This window comes from Culex quinquefasciatus, chromosome 3, assembly GCF_015732765.1.
Source record: "Culex quinquefasciatus strain JHB chromosome 3, VPISU_Cqui_1.0_pri_paternal, whole genome shotgun sequence".
Lineage (NCBI taxonomy): Eukaryota > Metazoa > Arthropoda > Insecta > Diptera > Culicidae > Culex > Culex quinquefasciatus.
Window position 1 is genome coordinate 165,263,830 of NC_051863.1, and position 14,192 is coordinate 165,278,021.

The window sequence follows — 14,192 nt, forward strand, 5'->3', positions numbered from 1 at the left end:
TTTAAGATTAAAATTGTAATTAAATGTTTGAAATTAGATCATACTTTTTTCGTTTTTTTCCACAGAAAAACCTGCCAGGAGTGCAAGTGCCCACGGGAAACGCACGCCGTGTACCACGAGCAACTAACCTCGGTCCGGGAGCGGCTCGGCTTCAAGCATGACACCAACACGAGCCGGGTGGACCCGCGCCAGATGGGCTACACCTGGGTCCCGCCGGGGATACTCACGTCGGCGAAGGTTTGCTAAAAATCCTGTTTTGAGTTTCTGAAATTTGACTAATTGTCGTGTTTTTTTTTCTAGATCCAACGATACTTTGACGTAATTCCATCGGAGAAAGTTCCAAAGATTGGCACCCAGGGCGAACGGTTTCGGGACAAACAGTTGGTGTACCAACTGCCCAAGCAGGACCTGGCGTTGGACTACTGCAAACACGTGGAGGAAGCGAACCGAAGTTCGTACGAGGACTTTGTGGCCGCGAGGAACGAAATCGCGCTGGATATAGGTTAGGCATTACTTGAAATCAACTGCTCAGCAAGACTCTTATCAGATTTTTCGTTTTAGGTTACGTTAAGGACGCCCCGGCCCCCACCGGCTGCTCCGGCTGCGGGGAGGGTCTGGCCCAGGGCGAGATGGCTGTGACGGCGCCAAAGTTCCGGGATCAGATCTTGTGGCACCCGCGGTGTTTCCGTTGCACGACCTGTGATGAGCTGCTGGTGGATCTGACGTACTGCGTGCACGACGACCAGATTTACTGCGAGCGGCACTACGCGGAGCTGCTGAAGCCGCGGTGTAACTCGTGCGATGAGGTGAGTAGAAATTTTGTTTAAAATGTGGAGTGTTTTTGAGCAAAGAAGCTTTTCTTGCTTATTCAGTGTCAACTCTTTTTATAACAAAATGAGATATTTATTAGAGGAACAGCATCGAACTCCATCGTGTCTCATATGTTGCCAAATCAGCAATTTGACGTTCAATTACAGCTCATGAAAAGCGTTTTCAACTGATATCGAGTCATAAATAGCATTATAGGAAGTTAGCAAGCAAGTTTCTACCAACATTTTTACAAAATAAGTTATTTAAATAGAGAAAATCACCAAGTTGAATTTAGTTAGGAGCTAGTGCTTAACCTGCGAAACATACGAGAATTTCCCTTATTTATAAAATTTTATGATGTTGAAAAAATAATAAAAAAAAACGCGAGTGCACGGCAGAGCATACCCATCTCTCATCGACCTCATCAATCTGTATGAAAAATTCAGGGGTTATTTGGACATATAAAACTAGAATCCGGGCCAAATATGAGTACTCTAGGTCAATAGAAAATGGGGCAAATTAAGACATAAATTTTGAAGATTCAAAAACATCAAAAATCATATAAAGCTATAAATAAGGCAAACTTCAATTAAATTTCAAAACTCAAAATACATCTGCTCGTGGACCCCTTAGGTCCCATTTTCTGGTGATGATTTTATCAAATTCGTATTCCTGAGTCAATTTCACAAGAAATTTTTTTTTTATTTTCATCCATTTTAACCCTTAAAAAATATGTTTTTGCAATTCCGTCGTGAAACTACTTACTTTTCCTGTTATTCTTGAACGACGAAATAGCCTACTTTTCTGTACCAAAAATAACAGAATCGAATAGCAACACTTTTCAAAATAAATGCTGAAAAGTTCTACTTTTCAGTTCTGAAATGGGTGCTGAAAAGTTGAACATTTCAGCATTTGTTTCGAAAAGTAACACTTTTCAACATTTTTTGATTTAAACGATTTATTGACAAAATACATGAAAATTTGACTTAAAATTTCACTCAGTGTGTGTTTTTTGGAATTGCAAAAAATATTTTTTGCAATTCCGTCGAGAAACTAACTACTTACTTTTCCTGTCATTCTTGAACGACGAAATAGCCTACTTTTCTGTACCAAAAATAGCAAAATCGAATAGCTACACTTTTCAAAATAAATGCTGAAAAGTTCTACTTTTCAGCACAGAAATAGGTGCTGAAAAGTGGAACTTTTCAGCACTTGTTTCGAAAAGTAACACTTTTCAATTTTTTTTTGATTTAAACGATTTATTGACAAAATATATGAAAATTAGACTTAAAATTTCACTCAATGGGTGTTTTTCGAAATTGCAAAAAAATGTTGTATGGAACTCGTTGCAAAACTTGATTTTTTCAGCAATCTTCGTATTTATCCAACTCGGTGAACCTCGTTGGATAAATGTACGACTCGTGCTGAAAAAATCCTCTTTTTGCAACATGTTGCATAAACTACTATTATAAAATCTTCGAATCACATTTATTGAAAATCAGGTTCATTTCCAACGATACTAGATATCACCAGAAAAAAGCAGATTCTTAATTTTTTAAAACATAAATTAAAAAAAAAATTGGACCTTGTAGAGGCAAGAAATCCCCCAAAATCCAACGCCGTAAACTGGAGCATGTTCAGGGAGGTATCTAGGCGTTCTTGGCGTTTACCCAAATCAACTTTAAAAATGTCGATTTGTTTACAAGAGATGTTTTTCAATTCGGTTTAATTTTTCATTCAAAATGTCTATTGAAAACTTTAGAAAAAAAAAACTTAAACTATCAAGAGTATCAAAGATATAAAGGTTCTGCATAGTTTGCGAACTTAATTTACACACCGTGAATTTATCATTGTTTTTCCTTTGAATTCAGTTAAAATTAATATTGAGCTGTCAAACTTTGCTGACAAATTGAGAAACTAGAATAAACCCTTCAAATTTCGTGGAACGTTTTCAGAACGCTGAACTTATTTAAGTTTAGATTCCGTTTTCAAAAAATAACTGAAATCGTTATAATAACATAAAACTTCAAGACCAGTAATATGAGGAGAAAAACCTGAGATTTATTTCTTCAAGCGAGCATAGCAACAGAGCAATTCTCTGAGATTTCGGTCATCGGATTTTTTTATATTTTTTAATCTGACTTAAACTTATTGGGTGCCTTCCGTATGCCCAAAGAAGCCATTTTCTATATAATTTTCCAGGATGTGCCTAAAGTGACTAATTTAAAAACTAACATATTCTTGATCGTAGTAAAACATTTGAGAGATTTTCCATTCTTTCAAACATAAGCAGTTCTTTCTGTTTAAAAGTCGTACTTTTTGTTGGTTTTTTTCTCTAGTTTTAAAAACAACCTGTTCTTGATTGTCATATTTTTTAGTTGTTTTATTCTTTTAATCATAAGAAGTTCTTTCAAAAAGAATCTAACTACTAAATGATTCCAGTTTTTGAAAAAAAAACTAATTTTGCTAGTTGAAATATTTTTGTGAGTTTTTTTTTCCATTCTTTCAAAAATAAGCGTTCTCTAAAAGAAATTTCGACAGCTATGATATTAGGGTCATTCTCCGCCAACTCACACAGCAGTTGCCCCGACCCCTCTTCGAGTTGCGTGAAACTTTGTCCTGAGGGGTAACTTTTGTCCCTGATCACGAATCCGAGGTCCGTTTTTTGATATCTCGTGACGGAGGGGCGGTACGACCCCTTCCATTTTTGAACATGCGAAAAAAGAGGTGTTTTTCAATAATTTGCAGCCAGAAACGGTGATGAGATAGAAATTTGGTGTCAAAGGGACTTTTATGTAAAATTAGACGCCCGATCTAATGGCGTACTCAGAATTCCGAAAAAACGTATTTTTCATCGAAAAAAACACTAAAAAAGTTTTAAAAATTCTCCCATTTTCCGTTACTTGACTGTAAAATTTTTTGGAACATGTCATTTTATGGGAAATTTAATGTACTTTTCGAATCTACATTGAACCAGAAGGGTCATTTTTTCATTTAGAACAACATTTTTCATTTTAAAATTTCGTTTTTTTTATCTTACTTTGCAGGGTTATTTTTTAGAGTGTAACAATGTTCTACAAAGTTGTAGAGCAGACAATTGCAAAAATTTTGATATATAGACATTTTCGCATGTTCAAAAATGGAAGGGGTCGTACCGCCCCTCCGTCACGAGATATCAAAAAACGGACCTTGGATTCGTGATCAGGGACAAAAGTTACCCCTCAGGACAAAGTTTCACGCAAATCGAAGAGGAGTCGGGGCAACTTTTCCCGATTTCGTGTGAGTTGGTAGAGAATTACCCATTTTGTAAGTTTTTTTTAAGAACAACCTATTTTTGATTGCCCTTTATTTATTTTTTTTTAGTTTTTCCATTCATTCAATTTTGCTATTTTTCAATTATTATAAAGAAACTATGGTTGCAAAATTTTTAGGAATTTGGTGTCTCCGAATAAATTGAAAGATAGATGAAATACAAAAAAGTGCGAATTTTTTAAATATTTTTCGACCATTGAAAATAAATTTCAAAAAAAACTCAAAATAGATTCTTTTAAAAAACGATAGAAGGTTAAACAATTTGATAACATCCAAAGTTTTTTGTCATAAAAAAACTTGTTAAATGTAACAGTTTATAGGTCCCTTAAAAATAAAATTTTTTAATGTAAATTAAATTTTGCAATCAGAAAGTCATAGTTTTTCAATCAAAAAAAGGGGAAGGATTGCCCATTCTTGAAAAAAATATTTTCGAAGAGCTGAAAAAATAGGGAATACAGGGAAATATGCATTTTGAGCTTTGTTGACAGATCTAAGGTTGCAAAAATATGGCTATGCAAAGATAAATACTGAAATTTATGGGAGTTGTCTAACTAGCGCTCGTTTTTTTTTATCTCAGAAAATTTTCTGATCTCATCGAAAAAAAAAATGAAAATTTTAATCAAGGCTAACATTTTTACTTCTTCTAGTAAAATCAAAACCTCAAAATATGTACCCTCCCTGAAAAGGCTTATGATTTGATCTTAGTTGAAAAGTTCTCCAAATCTCAGAATTTTTAAAAAATTTATGAAAATACAAATTTAGTTGCTCATTCTAGAGAGAATGCACTCGTCGGTGCCAGTTTTGGTTCAATCGAACGTCATTTGTCAGTGTGCGTGGAACTCGCATGAAACTGAAAAAATATCGAGTGCAGCACTAAAGTTTCAGTTCCAAGCAAAGCTGCAGGATTCCAAAACGACACCCTCACTGCAGTTCTTCGTCACCCGTAGAAAAGAAAAGCCTTTTCAACCGATCAAAACTTGAAAATGCACAAGTCATGCTTGTGCTTGAACATCCTACTACTTTGTAGATGTAAACAAAGTGGGATCATTCGAAAATCACGTTACGCATTCTCTCTATTCATCACCCAGCTTTTAAGAAACCATTGCAATGGTGATCATATTTTCAATGTTAAAAAGAGAAACTTGTGATAAATTTTCTCAACTTTAAGAGAAAAAAAAAATAATATCAAATTTTTGTTTCAAAAATCTGAAAATGTTTTTTCAAAAAGTTGTGAAAATTTAACACAGATTTCCCTTTTTAACAATGAAAATCTGGTAACCCTACTACTACGAAGAAACAAATTTTGTAAAACGGCTTATTTGGACTTAAAGAATCAAAAGACAAAGTTTTGCCCAAAAAAAAAATTGAAAAGTCGATTTGCAGAATTCTACTGAATTGCTTAACTATCAATCGATTGATTAGGCTAGAAAAAACGAGTATTTCTATCGGCACAAACAAATGTAATCCTCCAACTGTCAATAAATCAAATTAATCCCTGCGTGAGGCCATCATAAAAATGGCATGCTGGTAATTGTAGTTGCTCTGTTTAAGCCCTGATTTGCCAGCCCGGGAGGCTGTGTGCCATTCTTAATTGATTAGAGGGCAAAAAACGCTCTATTACTTCTACAAGCTGTCGTTGTTGGTGTCGATGGTGACGTGAAAAAAGAAAAACCATTAAACACTACACCAAGCTGGTGGTAATACGTTGATTTATTGCCCCGTTCGGTTACATGTTAACAACCCCCAACAACACATCAGAGCATTTCCAATAAAGACATACTCACACGATTTTTATTGGAAACGCAAACACAAACACTGAAATGAGGCGCCCGTTGTTTGCCCGCGATACACAAGCAAACATGTCACAATTTATTTGAGTTTGTGTCTTTTGGTGTGACCACCAAGAATCACTGCCCAAAGTTTGACTTGCCTTCTTAAGGGGGAGGCCTCTTTTGTTGGTTTGTTTGTTCTGCGGTCATTTGTCTTGTTTTATGTGTCAAGAAAGCCATTTTATGACACCTTTTTGTGGAATGATTAAATTTATCTAAGAGAAATCCCGAATATTTTAATGATTAAATTTAAAAAAAAAACATTGTTTACTGAAATCCAAAAAGTCGGTATCGGCAACATCGTCATCACTCCAAAAGAAGACAAATTTAAGAAAAATAAAAATGCAAATCACAGCCAAAAACAGACAAACGTGGCTGACGATAGTAAAATTTACGATTTTAGCATTTCCCCTAGTTAAAGCATCTTCAGCGTGCTTCAAAAATGAAAATGAGACTTCCTTTCGCCGGCTTTCCCCAAGGAAGAAGGACACAGCTGACGCAATTTTTCCCAAAACAACCGTCTGGCTGCTATCGAATGAGACAAGTTTTGTGCGGGGGAAACTTTTATCGTTTTAGAATTGTGTACTATCATCCCGCGAAATAGAGTTTTAGAAATGGTCCACTTGTCTGAGGGGACACTCCGCCCCCGCTGCCAACTGTTTCCGGTTTGTTCATTAAGAAGATTGTGTTTTTGCTTCGCTGGAATGGGGCAAAAATGTGGTGCGAAAAGAAGCTTTTCAGCGACAGTAACGTTTGCAGTGAAGTGTTCTTTGGTGAGGAGTTCGCAGAATTTTGTGGAAATTGGTTCACAGAAGTTTCGAGCTTACGAAAAGGATGCAACTGTTTTTTTTAGATTTTGAATAAATTTTCAATATAAATATATATTAAGTAAATCTATCGTCATTTATATATAATATATATAATAAGTAAATCCATCGACATTTTATTATAGCTGATTTTTTTCAATTCATAAACTAAGTTTCTCATTTGCAAATCACGTCTAAATAATTTCAACAGCAAGACTAAATGTAACAACAGAAATCATACTTTTTAGTCCATTATTGAATGTTTAGCAAAAAATAATATTTTTTTTATTCCTATTTCACAAAATTTTCAAATTTGCCTTCAAAAAGTATTCAGTGTCAAGCTAAACAGTTTTAACCGCAAACTTTTCACTATTATTTTATATCAATTTACAGTTTTCCAAAAGCTATCAATTAATTAAAAATGTAAAAAAAATCGTTTGCGTTTTAAGCTTGCTAATCCTAACATCTTTTTTGTTTCTAACTCAATAAATATCTTCAACTTTTTAAAAAACACACATTTGATAGGAAAATCTGAAGTAAACAATAAAAATTATTGACAAAATTTCACTCCAACATTTGAATTTTATCAGCTCGAATTAAAAAAATGCATGCGACTGATAAAGTGAAATAATTTATATAATGTCTGAACTTAACATTGCTGGCACGACAAATGGTCGGTAAACGAAAGGTTAAAATAATATAAAAAGAAATCGAAAATTGGTTAAAACTATTCATTACATCAAAAATCATTTAATGAACATGGAAATAAAAAAAAATGACTCGCAAATTTAATTAGATTTCGGTCATTCGATTTTTTTTGTATTTTTTAATCCGACTGAAACTTTTTTGGTGCCTTTGGTATGCCCAAAGAAGCCATTTTGCATCATTAGTTTGTCCATATAATATTCCATACAAATTTGGCAGCTGTCCATACAAAAATGATGTATGAAAATTTTAAAATCTGTATCTTTTGAAGGAATATTTTGATTGATTTGGTGTCTTCGGCAAAGTTGTAGGATAAGGACTACACTGAAAAAAATGATCCACGCTAAAAAAAAAATTTGGTGATTTTTTATTTAACTTTATGTCACTAAAACTTGATTAGCAAAAAGACTATATTTTTATTTTTTTTTATTTTTTGATGTTTTAGGAGACATCAAAAGCCAACTTTTCAGAAATTTCCAGGTTGTGCAAAAAATATTTGACCGAGTTATGATTTTTTTAATCGATACTGATTTAAAAAAAACGAAAATTGGTCGCAAAAATTGTTTAACTCCATTTTCCATTTGTAAAATCCATTTGTAAAATCAAGTTTGCAATCAACAGTACTTTAGTGAAATTTTGATAAGGTGCACCGTTTTAAGTTAAAGCCATTTGAAGGTAATTTTTTTCGAAAATAATCGAAGTTTTTATTTTTTTATTAAATTAGTGCTCATGTTTGCCCATTTTTTGAAAAAAAAAAAACATTTTTGAAAAGTTGAGAAAATGCTCTATATTTTTCTTTTTTGAACTTTTTTGATACGACCCTTAGTTGCTGAGATATTGCCATGCAAGTGTTTAAAAACATGAAAATTGAATTGAAGTCTCATCCAAACAACCCACCGTTTCCTAATGTTGATATCTCAGCAACATATGGTCCGATTTACAATGTTAAAATATGAAACAGTCGTGAAATTTTGAAAACAATACTTTCAAAATTTTCGATCTTTTTGAAAACAATATTTTCTAAATTTTAAATCAAGAATTTTAAAAGGGCGTAATATTCAATGTTTGGCCCTTTTGAAATGTTAGCCTTGATTAAAATAAATGAAAATATTGTTATCGAAAAGATCGGCAAATTTCTCGAATGTTCATCAATTTTTCTGTTTTTAATCACTTGCGTGGCAATATCTCAGCAACTAAGGGTCGTATCAACAAAGTTCAAAAAAGCAAAAAAAAAAGAATTTTCTCAGCTTTTCAAAAATATTTTTTTCAGAAGTGGGTAAACATGTGCACTTATTTTGAAAAATTAAAAACTTCTACTATTATCAAAAACGTTACCTATAAATGGCTCAAATTGAAAACGGTGCACATAATTAAAATTTCACTAGAGTATTTTTTGATAGCTAATTTGATTTTACATCGGAAAATGAAGTTGAAAAAATTTTGCGACCAATTTGGATTTTTTGAAAAAATCAGTATCGATTAAAAAAATTATAATTCGGTCAACAATTTTTGCACAACCTGGAAATTTCTGAAAAGTTGGCTTTTGATGTCCCCATATCAAAAAAATAAATAAAAATAGTGGTTTTTTGCACTTCTAGTTTAAATGACAAAAAGTTAAATAAAAAATCACCAAAAAAATTTTAACCTGTATCATTTTTTTAGTGTAGTCCATTTCCATACCTACAACTTTGCCGAAGACGCCAAATCGATCAAAAAATTCCTTCAAAAGATTCAAATTTTAGATTTTTATCATATTTGTATGGAGAATTTATCATATTTGTATTTAGAATTAATCATATTTGTATGGACAGCTGCCAAGTTTGTATGGAAATGTATATGGCCAAACTAATAGATCAGTTGTGCGGTGCTTGTGGGGACGCGCAGTCCTGTTTTTTTTCGTGTTATTTTCCGTCTCTTTGGTGTCACTATTTGTGTACATGGGGTGATTGGATTTCTTTTTCTTCTTTTTTCATTTATTTTTTGTTCGCGCGTTCGTTGGCCGATGAATTTTATTTTTGTTCTCTTTATATAGTTTTCGATAGAAACGATCCGATTTTTGTTTTTTGAGACAAGCAAGTCGTTTTGCTGGATTAAGTCCTTTCCATATCATCAAGGATCGGAAGGCACGTCGACGGATATGTTTTAAGGCTTATGATATAAAATAATTTTAATGAATGAAGCCCTTCCTACATCACCGTTGATCGAAAGGCACGCCGACGGAGAATTTCTAGAGAATCGCGGTCGAATTAATAGTATATTTAAACCCCTAGATAGGTATCTTTTCGCAGCCGGCTGCCTAAGATTTTTAAAATTTCAACCGATAAACAAATTGCTCATGGTCGCATCACCTACCACAGTGAATCCTGACCTCATACCCATCTTACTAACCCCTCAAAACTCATGTGATACTTTGTCGGAGACGCAGCTGATTTAGCGGTCCCATCACTCAAGTATCGGCTAACATTCCCATCCACTTCCCCGTGTCTTACCTCTGGTCGTGGCCGGCGTCGGTATTGATCAGCACGATAGGGACCTTTGAAAATTGCGAAGGGGTGATGATTGGTTCCTACTTTTCATCTGTGGTCCACGGAGCAATGTTTGGGGGGTCCTGGTCAATAACGCCCAGTCACGAAATATTCTAGCAGAACTGGTTCTGTCAGAATCCTGCTAGAACGGTGGAACATTTCTGCTAGAATGCTCTAAGAATATCCAGCTCTCTAAGAATTCTGCTAGAATCTTGCTAGAACGTCGTGACTGGGCGAAGTAGCAGCTACGGGTAGACACCAATGCTATGCTATGCTATAAATTTATATGGCTAAACTAATTGACTAACTAATTTCGAATTGACTTGAAAATCGAACAGTTTGGTCCAGAATTATCTTACAGTATTTCGCCTTTTTTCTTTATTTTATTAGAATGACGTCTAAATTTTTACACAATTTGGTATAATTTATTAATGACATAAAACTATGTTTTATACTTTAAAAAGAATCCAAATTAAGTACATCAAATATTCCTTTTTTACTATTTATAACAGGTTAAAAAACTAAAACACGTATTTTTTATTTATGACATTTTTTATGTGTGTCTAGCGGGCTACAAAAAATGTTAATTTGGAAAAAAAAATCAAACAAATATTTTTTTTTTGTTTTTGTAAGCTTGATTTTATTATTTTAAAATTATTATTATTAATAGGAGCAGAACACTCATAACTTTACATTTTACCATCGAAAATCGAACCAATAGTATAGAAGACAACGATAAAATATTTTCAATTTTTCATAAATTTAACTCTTGAAAAAAGGCATTTACATCAAGATTGAATTTGCCTCTTTAAAGGTTTTTTAGAATTAATTGTTTAGTTTCTACATCTACCATATTTTTTTTTTTTCAATAAAATATTTTTTTTTGAATTTTCAAAACATAGACATTTTTTCTCTACAGATTTGCGAATTTTAATAAGCCCAGCTATGTGACCTGACCACGATATAAAATGAAAATTGATACAAATTATGAAATTAATTGAGAAGTGCTACAGAATTACTGTACGGTAAAGTGATTTTCAATTTTCATAATAATATAACAAATTTTGTTTCTGAAATGCAGAATTATTGTTTTTATTGACTCTTTCATTATTTCTTTTCATATTATGCGGCTCTTTTTTTAAGTGTTTTTTTAACTTGTAATGTTTGAAAATGAGTGTGTTTGAGATAACATAACATAAAATAAAATCGAGTTTATAATAAATTTATATATTTTTATTTATTTATTTTGTTTTGTCCAAATAATGTTGCATTTTTTGTACTTGTTAAATATGCGAAATACTTATTTCTATCAAACCCTAACCTACCTAAAATGTCTACTGAAGTCATCTCGATCCATCCATGTCCCAGTTTACGATACCAATTTTTGTTTCGAAAATCTAAATATAGTTTCAAATATTGAAATTTCTTTAACTTTTAATACTCTTACTCTATATTTTTCCCAATCCACCTTCACTAATGGAAAATCAATTAGCGGCTATGGAAAAAGGCGTGTGCACTTTTCCGCTTTTCCTTGACTGGTCGTTACTTCCTTGTAGCAATATTGTTGGTAATCCTTGGCCCGGAACACCTCTTCCTCTCCCCCCCCCCCCCCCCCCCTTCTACCCCCCTTCTCAACAACCAGTCAGTTCAGCCTTCGGCTTATTTGTGTGTCAATTTGTATCAGTGGTAGAACTAACAGGACGAACCGTGGAACATTCTCGATTATGGGCGCCCATCGGGAAGAAAACTCAACGACCGACGGCTGCGCGAAAAAGAAAAGGTCATAAAACCAACTCCCTGGAATAACTAACCCCCCCCCCCCCCTGCCGTGGCGTTGCGTTGAATCTGCTGAGGCAGCAGGAACCTGGTGAAGAAGGGGGGGGGGCGGTTGGGCGTGATGGATGTTCTGCGAGGGAGGAACCTCCGGCGTTCGGTGGGTGTTGAGGGCAATAAAAGTCAAACAGAATGCGGTCAGCGAATCCTATCGAATGTCCGGACGGCGGAAATGGGTTGGTTGCTAACCGCCGCGAGAGCTTGTCATCGCACTGGTAGGTTGTTATATTTAGATCGATGCTTCAGAGCGGGTTTCCTCAGAATTCGGACGACCTCTCCTGCTTACTTATTCAGCACCTTTTAATCAGCTCAAATCCAGAGAGACTAAAAATAGTCCAGTGTGCTGGAACATTATGCAAATTAACCGCCAAGGTACATTGTTTCCGCAAACTGTTTTAAGAGCACTTCCGTTCCGCAAATATTACCCCAAGCGACGACGCGTCCAGAAGGAATCATAAAATTATAAAACCATCAAACGATACGCCCCAGTGGCTTCATTTAATAACCGACCGTAATGTCCGACCGCTTCTGGTGGTCGGTCCCTTGGAGAGTGATAGTGAAGTGCGCCGAGATTGACCATTACAAAGAGCTACTTTTTGTCGGTTTAAAGTGGAATCCCTCGCCACGGCCAGCGCGACGACCACGTGGTAACAATTATCGTCGTTATCATCGTCCACGTGGTCATGGTTATCCGCTCTCATCGTCGTAATTGCATTGTACACACCCAAGTTTTTCTTTTCTCTTCGCTTGCATTCTGTGTTTTCTTTCCTGAAATTTAGAAACATTTTCCGGCATTTCCGATCAGTATTAAATTTTGAATCATTGTTGGTTTTCCCTGTAAATATCTTTGTTCTTTTCATAACTGTATTGACATTTTAAACATTCTTTGAACGAATTATCGATAATTTTCAATAACCTTTTGACCACATTTTTTACGGAATGAGCAACCTTGGGCACAATTTTTAAAAAAAATATGATAAAATCTGCCTCAAAACTTTTCAACCTTAAAAAAACATTGTACGGTTGTTTCTTAAAGTGGAAACCGGGTTGACATTGATAGCAATTCAGATTATATATAAGAAAATTATTCAACCGGTTCAAGAATGATATTTGAAAAAATGTACTGAGAAAACCCTGCAATGTCTAATGTTTTAGTATCTCAATTTCTTTAAAAATTAATTCATTAAAAGTTTGCAAATTAAGTTGGTTACGTCAGATGAACCATTGTTTATTTACTTATGATAAAGTGTATATGAATCTACAGCGAGTTATATAAAAAATTACGACTTTGTAGAAAATTGTTTTGAACCACATTTTTCCATTTTTTACCGTCATCAAAAAAAATAATCATAAATCAAAAACCTTAACTGATGTGGACCAAACTTGGAGAGAACGTTCGTCTATCGATAGTTAACAAAAATCTCTAGTTTGGTGCTCCCTCTATTTTTGGCACCGCCCCCCTTTTTAGATGATTTTCTAAAAAACTTTTTTTTCTTTTTATCATAACTTTGTAACTATTTGAGCAAAAGACTTTCCACAAGTTGCATTTTATAGAAAATTGTCCAAGGAATTCGATAAAAATAAAATTTTAATCCTTAAAAGCCCCTTATTTTATATTTTAACGATTTATGTATTAATATTCAGTTTTGACTAATTCCTTATATTTTTATATTATATTATTTATCTGTCCTATGAATTCTCACATATAAAAACCGAACTATGCGGGATTCATCCCTCTTTGATGAAAAGTACACCATGTACCTCTGAGGATATTTATGAAGTATGTTTCAAAAACACTTGCATTTTAGAACTAACTTCATCTGTGTTTGGGAAAAATTGTTCAAAGTTTTCGAAAGTCCGAGTTCCGATTTGAGCTCATATTCAACGAGTGATTTACGACACTTTGAGAGCTTTTTCAATATTTGGTGTCACATCACTCAAACATTGTTGGCTTCTTTGGTTATATCACACAAAGTTCAATTATTAACAAAAAAAAAACTAACTTAATACACCTACCCGGGCAGACGGTAATAACAAAATTCATGCCATTTCAATAACAAATAATGTTAAAAAACCAGAAAGTGTTATGGAATCTTCTTGAAAAATCAATTTTTGCATAAGGGTTTAATAACAGTTTATGTTATCATAACAACATTTGTTATTGGTTTGATATTGGTTGAAAGCCAAAACAACTTTGGAATAACATTTTTTGTTATGGAATAATACCTCCAACTGGAGTTCACTCGTAGCCTTTGCCGTGTCCGGTTCGCGTCTTTTTGCGTCTTCAAATTTTGTACTTTTCAATGTGTATTTGGTGCGATATGGCTTGTTTTTCGGGTTTATTTTGTTCGGCTACCCCCGGGCAGTTGTTG

The 14,192-nt window shown here is 34.0% G+C and overlaps 1 protein-coding gene across 3 annotated transcripts in view; it reads left to right on the forward strand.

Annotated features, from left to right (window-relative positions):
• LOC6054536 (four and a half LIM domains protein 2) overlaps positions 1 to 14,192 on the forward strand; it is a 278,680-nt gene that overhangs the window by 141,665 nt on the left and 122,823 nt on the right. For all 3 annotated transcript variants that reach the window (XM_038262090.1, XM_038262089.1, XM_038262091.1), the window contains 3 exons: positions 66 to 237; positions 301 to 502; positions 562 to 806. In XM_038262090.1, the coding sequence (XP_038118018.1) occupies positions 66 to 237; positions 301 to 502; positions 562 to 806 (619 nt within the window). The remainder of the gene's footprint in view (positions 1 to 65; positions 238 to 300; positions 503 to 561; positions 807 to 14,192) is intronic.